Below are 16,261 nucleotides of genomic sequence, written 5' to 3'. Positions count from 1 at the left end.
TCCGGGCGGTTACTGGAAACGTTCCAAGAACCGAGGCGTAGGCAGATGTGCACGCGGAATTGCTGGATCGGGTCGTAATTAGTTGTCACGTTGAATTGCAGTCGAATGGGTGAGGTCGACTGGTACGTCTAAAGGTCGGTTCTCACTCTACGTTCCAACTACCTTATATTTATGCCAAATCCTGATAACCCATTCTCTAAAGTGACTATGCCGTCTAAGAAAGATACCACTTTTTGCATCTTACAGATTTCAAATTCCACAGCAACTTTTTGGTGTGATACATTCCTGGATTGCGCCAGATTGTTTCTTCTTTGATTTTCTCCAGAAACACTCATTTTCCTATAACACAGAAAGGTACTGGTACAGTTAATTGCTTTTGTGTTCCCTCTCTGGCAAGTGTGTTAGTCAGGTTTGAGTTGAAGATATAATATGAGCTCTAGGCTTTGACAGCAGATCGACTCTCAGAATAGATCACTATGTCACATCCTTGATACTTTCTTTCCAGGTTTATGTCCATACATGTGAGTATTTCGTCCTGGAACACAATCCAGCAGAAGCCTAATGAAAGTGTAGCTTCTGTCGTGGTTTTTGAACTATCTGTGTAGCATTTTATGCAGTCTAAGAAAGCTACCACTTTTGGGATCTTACAGGTTTCAAGTTCCAAAGCAACTTTTTGGTGTGATACATTCCTGGATTACGCCAGATTGTTTCTTCTTTGATTTTCTCCAGAAACACTCATTTTCCTATAACACAGAAAGGTACTGGGACAGTTAATTGCTTTTGTGTTCCCTCTCTGGCAAGTGTGTTAGTCAGGTGTGAGTTGCAGATATAATATGAGCTCTAGGCTCTGACAGCAGATCGACTCTCAGAATGGATCACTATGTCACATCCTTGATACTTTCTTTCCAGGTTTATGTCCATACATGTGAGTATTTCGTCCTGGAACACAATCCAGCAGAAGCCTAATGAAAGTGTAGCTGTCGTGGTTTTTGAACTATCTGTGTAGCATTTTATGGGTTTGCTTTGAGATTTTTCCCAACTACAGCTTGTTGAAGTTCTTCCCAAGGCTATTTTTTTGGCAAAACATCACTTGGTTGGTTCTCTAATGCGATGTTATTGTTAAGAGAGCACCAGACTCCCTGAATTCCAATTCCCTCATTGTCTATAGTTTTCCTAGCGAATCTCCTCATGGGATACTCTATCAATCACTACATGATCTCAAGTGCTCTTGCTTGGCAAGTTCTTATAGCTCCAGTGATGCCCACACAGGTCAGCCTTTGTACCTTGTCGAGTATTCTTCTTCATGATTGTTTGATCTGTTCCAGTAGACCAGATTATTGTCCCATGAGTTATTAATGGCCTAACATCCATTATCCATGCAGTATTTTGGGGTTACAGCTCGCAGTTTCATCGGACTGATTTCTGCACGCTATTATAGCTCTACTAGCAGTCTCCAAAAGTCCACCAAGTGTTTGAGCCAGAATGTAGATACGAAAAACTGCAAACTGTGAATTCCTCCACAAATTTTCTAGATCCCTCGAACGATCAAGCAGTCTCCAAGGTTTCTTTCCTCGAGAAAACCGCGTATACTCATCCATCCTTCGAGGCCAGAGATTCGGTCCATTCCCAGACCCCCCTTTTCCGGGCCTGATTGCGCCCGGAATCCGGGAACAATTCAGCGCCCCGGAAACCCCCGGATCGTGAAAAATTCGCCGCCGGCATGAGGAAGAATCCAGTCCAACAATGAGAATTTCACGCATTGCTTCGTGCGTTGAATGGCGAAATGGAAATGATAATTTTCCCTCGCCGAATTAGAAAGAGAATTATGGCGCGTAATTGAAGTCGCATTTAAATTCGTGTGATAAAAATTGTTCAGTCCGTTGTTGTGGTGTGTCTCTCGTGGGAAATTTTACCTCGTTTCAGCGAGGCAACAAGACGATTGATTTTCATCAGCGGACGCCTGAAAAAATTAGAGTTTTCCTGATTGAATATTGAAGTTAGAAAAAAAATTCACGATCTTGTGAGTTCCCTGCACAATTGCCAGGAATTTGAAGGAAAACAAAATGCATTGACTTCTCCATTACATTTTCTGATGCTTCTTCTACACACAAGGATGAGTAGACGCAGAATCTTCCTTCGGAGCTTTTTTTTGACCTTTTTGACCTGCATGTTTCTCCACAAAAATGAATCAAAGCACGAAAATATTATTCCGATGAGTCGATTCTATGTGTCTTCTCTTCCCATACTTCTTCGTCATCTACAATACAAACTTTAATTCATGTACCAAGATAGGTTGTTGAAATATCAACATAATGCAGGAAATCTTATCTGGCCATAACGAAAATTCCATAATTACGTTTCGCAGCAAAAAATCAACAGAAGATTAATTTCGTCTGAGAGGATGGAGCAGACTTGAATACAAAATATCCCTAAAACATACATCCGACTCATCCTTTCAGCTCATATCTAAACTGCACAATTTTACGGGCGCAGACACAGCCTGAATAAAAGCTGTAATATCAATGGATAAAGTGGATGGGAATACGAACCGTTTAATTTATCTCCTCTCGCAGGACAGTTCTTTCATAAACGTGGATCTGAGACGATTAAATTAATTGAATAAGGTTGTTGAATTAGAGATGCTATTAATTATGTATTATCTCATTAAGCAGGGACGTATTAAGGTCGATCGTTTTTACAAATAACGAACGGTTAAATCGATGTTTTTGCCTCGAGGATCGCTGTAATGAAAGATAAACTAACTTCATCGTTAATCTTGAGATTCCTGAATACATTTTGCTTGTGATGGAATGTTTAAGCTTCAGAAAATGAATTATTTGAAACATTGCTATCTGCTATGGTTTTACGAATGGAGACGGAAATGGTTGTCATTATTTTCATCAAGTTATTGAATGAAAACTCATTCGAAAGTACGAAGCAAACAGTTCATTTTGTCACTTCGAAATTGATTCTCTTCGTGAATTTCAAACTTTTAAAAAGAATATTCAGATATTCAAATACTTTGATGTATCTGAGGCCTGCTCTGATATACACAAAATTACTCACGTATATGTTGTGTTCAGCGATAAGCGATTTTAAATAGACGCATACTGGTATCTGGACCCTAAAGCAGTATGAATGTTTGCTATTATACCTATATACTACCCACTACACATGCCAAGGTAGGCGTTCTATTAAGCTGATAAAAGATAAAAATCATAATTTATTCTTGTTCTTCAAGTTCGGAGATATCTGTGGTCTTACCCATTTGAAAAGGCTGAACAACTTCATTACCATTTTCGCATCAACAACGACATTGTGCGATAGATATTGAAAACGAAAGAAAATATATTGATGGAGGAGACGTTCCCTGAAAGAATTTCCTTGATAATTATTCCACAAATACTTCGAATGTGGAAGGAAATTTAGTTATCTTTTATTGGATATTTCATCAGGGATTTCGTCCTCCCATTGGTGACATTTCAGATACCACAAAACTGTTTTTAAAGCATTCTGAAGTCCCTGATCACACCAATGATTAGAGGTGGCAACATTAAAAAAATTTTGTCAGAAATTTTTACACCAAAATGTGTGTCAGCTTCTCAGGGCCGAATCGAAAAAATGGTATAGGTAAAAAGTGTTTTTTTCGACCTCAAGAATCTACTGTTGAAATATTTGTACCCTTTCATAGAGTGATCAAAATTACTCGCTTTTTTATTCCACAGTATTCGAGCGTACCGTGAACAATTTTCGCATAATAATGACCTTCTGCTCCAATCGTGTTGCACCCTTCTCACGTGTGTACTGAACGGATTTGACGCGCCAATTCGCCGACGAAATAACTGTCCAGTACGATAAAAAATAGATGCGATGTATGGCATATTGACGCTAACTCTCAAGTTGAATATTAATTCAGGCTTAACCCCTTATCGCGTTCGAAAAACTGAAAAATGGAAAAGCCTGCGTCTGCCGCTGAAACGCTGCTGTCCGGATTAATTTTCCGTCGACGTGGGAAAATCGTCTATGAACACTCTTCACGGAAATCATCCCAGTTCAATGCTAAATTTCGACCTACCATCTGTGAAACACGTTACAAATACGTTTTTCGTTAAATTCAAGACTATAGAAGTGATATACTGGAATGTCGTGGAGACTTAGTGGGTTGTGAAGATAAGATGCCATTTCACCGGTTAGGTGGGCATCCACGATTCCTTTTATACCCCACATGTACCTGAGAGGCACTTTACTGACTGAACTGTTCGATAGAACTGCCTACCAGATTATGCAAGATTCGGAAGAGCAGATTGAATAGTTCCAAAGGGTCATTGCTCGGGCTATGTTTGGGACAGGTAGGTGAGGAAGGACTCTTCGCGTTCCTTAGGGTCTGTGGTTTTCAGTCGGCACCATGATTTGATCGGACATGCATCAGAGCTTTGCAGTTCGTACGCTTTACGAAAAAACCGCTCTGTGATCAGGACCCACTGGACGTTTCGGTGACATTTCAATGATTCTGTTATCTCTGCAAATACTATCAAATCTTGGGTTCACCAACTCGGGGAAACAGGAATTTTTCGATGAGGAAAACGTCACAGTTACTTGCCCGCGTGAGGTTTCCATGCTGGAATCCTTCCTACAGCCGGAATTGTAAAAACTTGACGAAGAACAAAATCTGGGTGACCTCTGGTTCCAGCAGAATGGGGCTACAGCCCACACAGCTCGTATTTTATGAGATGTGACAGCAGTGAGCCAAGCTTGAAGAGCTTTTCTGCATTTTCCTATCTAGCAGATAAGAGTTGACCTAGGGATCTTTCATCTGGAGGATGAAATTCTGGAACAGGTCGAGCAGTTCCAATACTTGGAAAGCTTCATAACTACTAGGGATAACCTGGACACGGAAATACACAACTATATCAATTCGGCATCAGGGGTATTCTGGAAGTTAAAGGATAGAGTGTTTCAAAATCACGACCTCAATCTGAAGACCAAGACAGATGTTTACAAAGCAATGGTCCTCCCAATGCTTCTTCACTGGACGCCCTACAGGCGACACATTAAACATCTTGAACAAACGCAACAACGTAATCTAAGACAAATAAAGCATATCAGATGGTTCCACAAAGTTTCAAATGCAGAAGGCTTGCAGCGCGCGAGTGGTATAACAATTGAGACTCAAGTAACGAGGACCCGACTCAGATGGAGCTGCCACATTCTGAGGATGCAAGACACAAGACTGTCCAACATAACTTTGTATGGCGAATTCACAGAGGGAGCTCGGAAACCAGCAGGTCAGTATAAGCGGCTTAAGGATATACTGCATCAATCCCTAAAATCAGTTAATGACAATCATAACAACTAGAGTTAGACAGATCATAGTGGAGGTCTTTTATCCACAGTTATAATGGAGACTCGAGATGAATACAGCAGCGGCCAAATCTGGTTGGTGACTATCCATGCCCGGAGTGTGGAAGGATCTGTAGGTCACGGTTTGGTCTCTTCAGTCACAGGAAGGCACACAGTCGCGAGTAGATGTGTACATCTCCTAGCATACTAGTTATACGTAAAGGGCCATGTTTCCTGGTCGGTAGGGGTGCGCAGGAACGTGGTCAGGGGTGTACACACACATCAGCCATTATCGGGCTGTTTCGCGCCCGGGCTGTTCGCGATAAATGCATTACAGAGGGTGCGGCAGTGGAAACGGGAAATGCGAAGGAAATTTAACTGTCATACTCGTTTAATTCAGATATAACATCTCGCAGACGTCGACCGGATAGCTTAATAGCGAATTTTCAACGTATACACAGTCGAAAATGCCATCGTATTGTGCAGATAGCGCGCGTTCTCCGCTGGGCCGGCAACCGGGAAAGTTAGTAAAGGCGGAACTTATTAACGGAATAAAATCTCGACTATTGCTGTTGCGGAGTTAACGGATAGGAGGGGAAGATGGTAGAAAGGTGTATTATGCGGGTTTTGATATGCTCCACATGTAATTAGGCGAATGGAGAAATAGACGGAAACAATTCATGGTGTGGTACACCGCTGAAACATGTCAGGAGCTTATTTAGTTTTTGGCTCATTTTATTCAACTGGGTATTTACTCAGGGGGTTACATTCCACTTCTACCTTGAGGTCTATTGTACCCCTCATCAGAGCTCTTCTCAGAACTGCGCAATCAACAGTTCCAGAATTCCAATGAACTCTGGTAGTATCAGAGAGGACTTCAAAGAGGCTAAGCACTCATTTTCGTCCAAGACATTCCTTGGGCAGGCTGGCAATACATAGCCAGAATCTACACTCTTTAGTTACTGATGATGAGTCTCTTCTCATGATATACTTCTTAGATCTTGAAGTTTCAAAATACCGAAGCAACACTATAGAATGATCCATTCCTGGAAATTCCCTCTGAGTGTTTCTTTTCTGGTTTATTCCTTTTCCAGAAAGGAGGGCTCTGGATCAGTGAGTGGCGTTTGACCTAGTGTGTTGGCCTATTTGTTTCCTTTGATTTCAGAATGATTTTGTTCATAACTTCTAATGCAGCAGTGGCACATCTTTGTTGCTCCACTCCTTAGATGACAACAGCATAGATTACAGCAAAATGTCTATCATTTGTTCTGTTGGAAAGAACACGTGGCTAATATTATGTACGGAACAAATAAGCAAGGTTATCTGTTCAAAGCTAGGAAATATTACAAGCCAGAGCAGCTCTTCACAAGGCCCAAATCAGACTTTATTATCACTCTCATGTTTGGAGTTCAGACCCCAAATATTCGTTGCAATTCTTAGGTTCCACACAAAAAATAAATATTACTTCCCGACTTCAACAGCAAGTTGAAGTGTTGGTAAACTGTCAGTTTACATCCACCTACCTGAAGATGCTATTGTGATATCGACCACAATGGTCCACAAACTCATTTCTGCGAAAATCATACAATCTTTTTTAAGATCAATTATGAAATTCCAGCAAGTATCGGCTACATATGAGCTGTTTTCAATCTCAGCTCCACCAGGCTGTATCTATCTTCTAACAAACGTTTAATGAACTGTCTTCGCGCAGCGTTTGTCTCAGATCTAGACCGACAATCCAGACGACAAACACCCCTCGTTATTAATGAAACTGACGACGTGGATTTATTAAGCCACCTAAGAAAAACGGAGAAGATTACATGTTCCATTTGAGTTGCGGCTCCTCCTGTAGAGGGAGACAAAGAAAACCAAACATTTAGACTTCTCGGTTGAGCCGATTTTCTTGCGAGAAAAAGTTTAGGAGTTTTTTCAACCCTGGGTTCGTCCACGCCGAAGAATGGCCAACTTCGGAACAACATCTTCGCATTAATAGCTTTTCGAAGGGAACACTGAAATGTATGAGGCTTTTCGTTCGATTTGTACATATATTCAACAGAAGCTTCCTACCTTGTTATGAAAAACTTTGTTTGGTCAACGTTTTTGGGAGGTTCGAACAACAATGAACATAAAAAAACTTTTGTTGATTTCCAAGTGATTCACAATATCATGCTTTTTAACAAGCAAAAGTAAAGAAAGAAACAAAAATACAACACAGAAGAAATTCGTAAAATAATTTTTCATAGTTTTCTATCAGTTAGCTACGTAAACAATTAATGAGGGTATCCTTAACCCCGTTATCCTACCCTCTTTTCAATTGCTGTCCGATATGTTCGACTATAGTATGGTCATTTTTTTTTCGTGCTACGTGAAAGGTCAGATATTCTATAAGGAGGACTTGAAAGGTGGTCTTTTCAGTCAAAATGTCAGATTTAGGGCGGTAAAAATGAATTTTGTATTGTGCAGCACTTGAACTGTTGTGACCTTTATGTGTGTTATAAGTTCACCAGGTCGATAATGAGGAAGTGATGTAACAATATCAAAGTTTCAGGAAATAATACACGAATGTTTTATCGATTCTCAAAGCGATATACTTTCTTCACGATACTGAGAGATATGGCTAGTTCAGTTTTCTTGGTTGTTCGGATTCGAATACGAAAAATTTGAACTAGGAAATAATTAGATATATGGCTTTGAAAAATGGCCATTCTGTTTGTATGGAAGTGGTTTTTCAGACGAAAACCATCATAATAATAATCCCCAAATATAATTTGGATAGTTTTTCCGAAGTGGAATTGTTTATATTTCATCGAATATAATTTAACACCCAATACTGGTCGTTTATGTTATCCCAGCACTTGTTTATTCCAACGTACTCATCATACTAGTTGAATTTTGAGAGTAAGTTGATCCAATAACATGATTTAATTGAAATTTTCAAGCTATATTCTAGAACCGTGGTTTTTGAACTCACCTAAATAATATTTCTTTCCAATTCGACCCAGTATAACAAACAGAGCAAAATTATTTCAAGTTGCACAACTACAGAATAACTTGTCTATTGAGAAAACACGAGGATGGAATTTTCAAGCCAACTCACATTCATAAAATGACATCAAAGCACAGAAAATTTGTTCATCTCGATATTTCTCGAATTTCAATAATTATTTATATATTTATTATAATTATTTCCAGCGTAATCATGCAGATATTTCGCTTTTTAATTATCATTAGTGAATATACTGAAATTTTCCACCCATGCATACGAATATTCTGAGAGTAAACTTCAAATCAATAATCTATGAAAGTACCGTTCTGTGATTCAGTGTATGTACGTCAAATTTTTTGTTTCTGGCATATTAATTCCTTTCTAATCGTTCTAATCAATCGAGTGAAATGAAAAAATCCTTATCGTTTTTGAAGAGAAACTATTCTGTAAGTACTCAAAATATATATTTTCTCGAAATGCTAACGTTTTAAATCTGTATCAAGCTCATTCCCCTTCTCCTCATTGTCGGCGGAGGAGTTGCTGCGGCTTCTTGTTTTGGATTGAGGGTTGCAATGTATCATCCTGAAGTGTATTGGAAGAAGACCTCAACGAGGAATTATGAGAAGAATCCGTACAAAAAGGTAACATACAGTGTGAATCTAAAAATTTGATTTCGAAAAAAAATTTCAACGATTGTTTTAAATTTTCCCATTGAGAGTCATTGAATGCGATTTCAGCTCTGGTGGTACTTTGATGAGCCATTAGAAAATTGGGAAAAGACTTCTGACTCAGCTTGATGAAATATGATTGGTGGAAGTTCGCCTTTCTGTTACTGTTTTTCTATGTTCGTTATCTCTGAAAATATAAACGTAGTTCCAGTGACTTGTAATTTTTTTGGCATCCGTGGAATTGGTTTTCGAGTAATCAATTTTGGATAGATAATCAAGAGTTATACAGGGTGGGGCGCAGAAATATTTTTTAAACGGAAATAATTCAGCTAGGTCTTTCGTTGGTGTCAGTCCAATATTCATATATCGTCTGAAGTGTTATGTTTTTGGCCTTATCTGATGATTGAAATCACAGAACTCACTATGAACAGGAGAACGATCGCTTACACGTACGTTCAACTCAAAATCTTGTCGATTTAATCTTCAAATCCATAAATTCCAATGGCAGATCCGCTAGAATTACTCTCGCCGGCAATTACGGACAACGAAGAAGGAAAACTAATCAACCTCGCGAATTAAAGATGGCGAACAACCACTTCATCTTCCCATTATGCAGATTTATCGCGGGTAATCTCTCTGACAGAGTCATGACAGAGTGTCATACCACCTCTCGTGGAGCATGCGGTTAGTCTGGAAGTTTTTAGAGAGTGCGGAGCGGAGCGCTAAACCTGTCACCTGTCGTCTGCAGCATCCATTAATGGGACTGCAGCAGCAGAGGAACTTCGGAAACTTTTTCTCTCTCCCGATGTTAATGTTACCGCAACACCGACCGAGATCGGTAATTTGGTTCCTCGTTCTATTTCTGATTTGCATATTTATTGAAGTAGAGGACGGGCAGGTCGGAGAGTTGCAGGTCTGGAGGTGCTGATGTCAAAAGTTCGACATTGCGAATAATTGTGAGTCGTGGAATGCGTCCCATTCATCGAGGACGATCCAGGATCGATGGACCAAGGAACTGGTACCTCGAGGCATCGCAAAGTATCGCACAACTCTGCTTGTTTGTCGTCTGTTTGACTTGATCGTTCAGGACCGTACCAGAAATTTTTGAGGATCGTTTCATTTCGATTATTTTGCAGTATTGATAGTACCCTATTTTCTCAGTGTAATCAGTTCGCATAATAGCGGCTGTTTGTTCATTCGTGGATGGAATTTTCACGGATCTCCCAAACAGTTGAGAAAACCGTTTCAGTGGACGTAATGAATTTAAAGTAGCAATATTCTACGTGCCCGTCTCGGATTCGACTTGGTAATTAACAATCCCGCCATAATAAAATAATTTGTTCTTTTATATTTCGACGGCGTAACGCAGAATCCGAAAGAGTTTACGAGCGCTCGGCCTCTATGTAAAAAGGGTTGGTAGGATGATCAACCCCTCGGTCGAATGTAACACAGAAACGTGCCTGCTTTTAATGTTATGGGGGCGGAAAAACCTGGAGGATTTTAGATCGGATGAACCCGATAAGAAGGGGAGGTTTTAATCAAGATTAGACTCGTCAGAGGAGGGAATTTTTCGTTGGTTGGAGGCGACGAATTTGAAGTGTGGTCTTGTTCGAAATGAAACACACTGAGCAAAAAATAAGGTGGATATTCAAAACAAGATACCATAGTCTCAGCTTGCCATTGCTTGCAACTGCAAAAAATTCTAACGTATAGTAGATGGTAGTCTTCTTTTAGCCATCCAAATTACTGGAGATCTTAAAACTCTTGCACTGGAGGGTGAGCTGCAGATGGTGAAGCATCCAGATCAGGTCAAATAAGGAGGCACGATAGACCTTGAAGTCCCAGTGCAGCGTAGCACCTTAGAATAGTGGTGTTCCTATTCCAACGTCTTATTAATATAACAACAACATTCTTAGCAGCCTTGGCCGTTACCTCGTGAGTTTGCAGGACCGGTTTCCCCATATAAATGGTTCTTAAGCCAGCCAGCTTTGGACACTTGCATACGATGTGTTCAGCTGTTTCTGCTTTTGATCTGCAAAGCCTACATATCTCATCTGCTGACTTTTCCATACAGTACAAATGATACTTGAACCGACAGTGCCTGTCAACAGGATAAAAAATTCTAACGCATAGTAGATGGTAGTCTTCTTTTAGCCATCCAAATTACTGGAGATCTTAAAACTCTCGCACTGGAGGGTGAGCTGCAGATGGTGAAGCATTCATATCAGGTCATGTAAGGAGGCACCATAGACCTTGAAGTCCCAGTGCAGCGTAGCACCTTAGAACAATGGTGTTCCTATTCCAACGTCTTATTAATACACATCTAAATAAGACTACAAATCGAAAGAGGTATCTGTTTAATGGAGTCCCAAGCTTAACATAACAGGCTGTTGATTAGGTTGCTTCTCTGCCATCCAACATATCCCTCATAACCGTCACTTGATCGTTTATTTCTGCGACAGGAAATTGAAAACGCTGCGACTAGACGTTACAACAACTACTGTCGGTGCTTCAGTGTTCGAATTAGGTTTTCGTTTCGGAGGTTAATTCGAAACGGACGACCGTTCGCGAATATGAGCTTTTCGCCATACGCGGAGGTAAATAAAGGGCTCGCATTTGGGTTTTCGATGGAATTGAAAACAGATCCTGCCATATTTTCGAATTGACGAGCCAACGGACGGAACCGGCGTAGCGTTCGTCTATGACAGCGAAACGCTAAATTGAAAATAGCGGTTTCGATTTGTTTTTTATCTCTTCATTATTGCCGTCATGAATGGAAAATGAGAACCAGGGGCGGAAAACAGTGTCTGTTTTCGGGAAATGTGAGTTGGAAATTCCAACAGTGAATGAGCCTAACATAATATTAAAATGGTTCATCGATAGCAATTATACATCAGCATTGGCCCAATTCGGATGATCGAACGTGGTTTTCTGAAAAAAGAATGAAGGTAAAACGTGTTATCTGAAAAAGGATACACGACCGTTTGGAGTGGTTCTTTCCAACGGATCTGCAGCCTCATTTGCCACGAAGCCACTAATTATGCTCGGCGCACACACTGCAGCATCCCCTGATTACGTGGTCATAACGCTACTCATGGCTACATTCCTAATCTAGCTCGGCTCTTCACTAATTATGCCGGAAAACTCCGAATTAATTAATCGCATAACGACGCCGACACCTTCCGCGTCCTCCAATTATAAACAGACGTCGTTGAGCGTCTGCGGGCGTCCGTACTTTCGGATGATGGTGCACGCCCTGGGGGCAGTGGAACACCTGAAGAGGACCATATACTCGACGATGCGAAAATATCGGTGTTGTTCGTCACGAGCAAATCTCTCTCTTTTCTAAATAACCATCGCAGGAACCTGAACTGGGATATTTTTGGAGTGTTTTCCCAATGACAGGCTCAGGCTTCCTGATTCACAACTTACCCATCACCTGTACCTGCCCTGGATATCCTTGGAACAATCTCTGAATCCAACTATACAATCTGAATTAGCTCGTGTTTTTTATGCCTCGACGGCAACTTCCTGTCGCGGATGCAGGTGTCAAAACGCCGCTTTGAATAGCCAAAAAGGCGACCTTGGTTTAATTCAAACATGCGAATTCAATGGACGTGCGATGTCTGAGCTCGATCCCTGGGTGTACTTGTCAAAACATCGGCGAAAGACAGGTGTTAAGCGTCGGGGTTCTGAATGGCTCATGAAGAGATCCTTGACGTGAGGAGATCGAGAGCTGTAGGGAGATAAGGAAGGAGAGATTGCTGTCTGGAAGTGTTTTGAATCGAGTCAAAATTTCCAACTTTTGTGGGAGAAATTATCAATTGTTGTTTTTGATTCCATGCAATTGATGACGATTCTTGTTGTTCCTTTTTTCCCAGAATATCTTGGGGAAAGCTTGTAGCATTTCCTGCAAGCTCTAAAGAAGATCTATATATTAGGTTGGGGAAAAAGAAATCCATTATTCTAACTTTCATTTCAAAGCTTCATTTACCATAGTTACAATCATTCGTTATGGCTCAAGTATGCGCCCATTTTTTCAGTTACTCGTTGCCATTTAGAAGGTATCATCATAATGCCCCGTACTCATAACGTCTTGTTTCTGTTGGCAAAAACCTGCGTTAGCCAGTTTTCACAAGACTCTCTTGAAGACAATTTCACACCACCAAGAGCATTTGACATCGACAAAAATAGAAGGTAATCGCTTGGGGCCAGATCCGGACTATGAGATGGATGCATAAGAACCTCCCAACCAAGGTCCCGGGGCTTCTGGAGGGTCATCATAGACGTGTGCGGCCTGGCGTTGTCCTGGTAGAATGCGACACCTCTCCTATTGGACAATTTTGGCCTCTTTTTATCGATTGCTGGCAATAGAGATCTCAATTTTGCGTCTGACCATTAGGCTCATGGTGGAGAATACCTTTCCAATCCCACCAAACGCACAGCAAAACTTTCCGGGACGTCAATCCTTGTTTGCCACCGTTTGGACGGCTTCACCGTTCTTCGACCATGAAAGTTTTCGCCTGACATTATCGTTTTCTGGATACACAATGTCAAGGGTGTGTAAAACATATCAAGATGAGGTGACACAAAATCAAATACCTTCTACTTATGTGAGGGGGGAGAATGATAATCAAAATTAATTCATCTGAATTAATAAAATTCCGTATACAAATATCAACAGCCAAACACCATCACTCCAAGTATCAAAAGAGAGATCATTTCATCCAGCAAAAGTCACAGGAACACAACTACCATCTCCACACAAACCGAAAGATTTGATGAATTCTTTGTAGGCTTTCTCTAGCGAGGTCAAATGACACCAAAACCAGCCATCTTCTCTTCCTCGATGAAATGGTCCTTCTGTACAAACTCCAAGTAATTGTGGTTATGGTTAGTGCCGTGAAATAAATCAGTCATCATTCTGAACATCCCTTAACTGAAAATAATAACATTTTCATGCCACATTAGACAATGTACTTTATACCCAGACGACCTGCATTCTCGTCACATTTCTCTCCCGTTCTCCTTCTGATGAATCTCCGCTAACCCAAACTACCGGACATAACTCAGCGCACCGCCAACTGGACCTAAACCCGACTTCTACATCGCGAACGAGCAATAAGGAGAACGTCGACCCGCAAAACGAGCGCGGTCGTAAAACGGGATTTACCGGGCGGCAAAACGTGGGACGTAATTTTTGACCTCGTTTCGTACCGCCCGCGACATCATCAGGGCGCGCGTAACCGCGGGCGACGCGACGACGTTATAATTCCGCACGATACATCCCGGCCCCGTGTGAGCGGACGTTTATTTGTTTAATTATTTCCGAGACGTTAAGTTTCCTAGGATCCGGACCGCTGAACCGAAATGGGGCAAGTGCGGACCAGATAATACGAAATATATTACGGGGATCGCGGGCTAAGACGGTCTAGGAGGGTAAATCGACCTGAAGGAAAGGGGTAGGAGTTGGAGGGGGAGGATTCTTGTAATGTTGTGTTAGTTTTCCGCCGATGCGTCGAGTTATCTTAAAATGCGACTTCCTACTGGATGATTGGGTCATCCCAATGTGTTGATGAAGGTTTTCACCTTCGAATTCCACAGGAGTATTCATAACTTCTGGGCTTTTTAGCAGATGAGATGCCATCAGTGAACAACCGAAATTAGGATCTTAAGATCTATCAAAGGGGTGATACTCAGAGACGATGTGAGGAGTTCAGTCATAAATGAGGAACTGGAGGTGTAGGATGTAGTCAGATGGGTTAGAGCTAGCAGGAGGTTCTGGAGAGACCGCGTGGAAATGATGCCGGATGAAAGACTGGAGAAATGGGCGGAAACACAAAAACCTAGCACATGCAGACCATTGGGGTGCCCACCAAAGCGATGGAAAGAGAGCTGGAACTCGATATCCCAGGAAACAAGCCAATAACAGTCAGAAAGCAGATAACACAGGACATAGTCCTACTCAAAAGTGGAAGAAGAAGAAAAAGAAATGCCATCTTGGACATAGATTGCTCTGGAGATGCCTACCGACGTTCTGGGAGACACGTCAGGTGACTTATCAAAGCAAGTAGCCTGGAAATTTGGAAACACAAAAACCTAGCACATGCAGACCATTGGGGTGCAGACCAAAGCGATGGAAAGAGAGCTGGAACTCGATATCCCAGGAAACAAGCCAATAACAGTCAGAAAGCAGATAACACAGGACATAGTCCTACTCAAAAGTGGAAGAAGAAGAAAAAGAGATGCCATCTTGGACATAGATTGCTCTGGAGATGCCCACCGACGTTCTGGGAGACACGTCATGTGACTTATCAAAGCAAGTAGCCTGGAAATTTGGAAACACAAAAACCTAGCACATGCAGACCATTGGGGTGCCCACCAAAGCGATGGAAAGAGAGCTGGAACTCGATATCCCAGGAAACAAGCCAATAACAGTCAGAAAGCAGATAACACAGGACATAGTCCTACTCAAAAGTGGAAGAAGAAGAAAAAGAGATGCCATCTTGGACATAGATTGCTCTGGAGATGCCTACCGACGTTCTGGGAGACACGTCAGGTGACTTATCAAAGCGAGTAGCCTGGAAATTTGGAAACACAAAAACCTAGCACATGCAGACCATTGGGGTGCCCATCAAAGCGATGGAAAGAGAGCTGGAACTCGATATCCCAGGAAACAAGCCAATAACAGTCAGAAAGCAGATAACACAGGACATAGTCCTACTCAAAAGTGGAAGAAGAAGAAAAAGAGATGCCATCTTGGACATAGATTGCTCTGGAGATGCCTACCGACGTTCTGGGTGTCACGTCAGGTGACTTATCAAAGCAAGTAGCCTGGAAATTTGGAAACACAAAAACCTAGCACATGCAGACCATTGGGGTGCCCACCAAAGCGATGGAAAGAGAGCTGGAACTCGATATCCCAGGAAACAAGCCAATAACAGTCAGAAAGCAGATAACACAGGACATAGTCCTACTCAAAAGTGGAAGAAGAAGAAAAAGAGATGCCATCGTGGACATAGATTGCTCTGGAGATGCCTACCGACGTTCTGGGAGACACGTCAGGTGACTTATCAAAGCAAGTAGCCTGGAAATTTGAAAACACAAAAACCTAGCACATGCAGACCATTAGGGTGCCCACCAAAGCGATGGAAAGAGAGCTGGAACTCGATATCCCAGGAAACAAGCCAATAACAGTCAGAAAGCAGATAACACAGGACATAGTCCTACTCAAAAGTGGAAGAAGAAGAAAAAGAGATGCCATCTT

General features: G+C 41.5%; 2 protein-coding genes across 2 annotated transcripts in view; both read left to right on the top strand.

Moving 5' to 3' along the window:
- Window positions 1–16,261, top strand: part of LOC123314745 (semaphorin-2A) — a 336,596-nt gene that overhangs the window by 31,616 nt on the left and 288,719 nt on the right. The gene's annotated exons all lie outside the window — the stretch shown is intronic.
- LOC123314751 (cytochrome c oxidase subunit NDUFA4-like) lies at window positions 8,658–9,206 on the top strand. Its single transcript, XM_044900079.1, has 3 exons — window positions 8,658–8,772; window positions 8,830–8,967; window positions 9,064–9,206. The coding sequence occupies exons 1-3, from the start codon at window positions 8,734–8,736 to the stop codon at window positions 9,121–9,123; spliced, it is 237 nt and encodes a 78-aa protein (XP_044756014.1). The 5' UTR covers window positions 8,658–8,733; the 3' UTR covers window positions 9,124–9,206.

The sequence above is a fragment of the Coccinella septempunctata genome, chromosome 6 (assembly GCF_907165205.1).
Source record: "Coccinella septempunctata chromosome 6, icCocSept1.1, whole genome shotgun sequence".
Classification (NCBI taxonomy): domain Eukaryota; kingdom Metazoa; phylum Arthropoda; class Insecta; order Coleoptera; family Coccinellidae; genus Coccinella; species Coccinella septempunctata.
This window is presented reverse-complemented; position numbering and strand designations above follow the sequence as displayed.

Bases quoted from the DNA above. Each gene is read 5' to 3' on its own strand.
- LOC123314751 (XM_044900079.1), top strand. From the start codon at position 8,734: ATGAAAAAATCCTTATCGTTTTTGAAGAGAAACTATTCT. The intron at 8,773-8,829 runs GTAAGTACTCAA...ATCTGTATCAAG, and splicing joins TTTTGAAGAGAAACTATTCT to CTCATTCCCCTTCTCCTCAT. The intron at 8,968-9,063 runs GTAACATACAGT...ATGCGATTTCAG, and splicing joins AGAAGAATCCGTACAAAAAG to CTCTGGTGGTACTTTGATGA.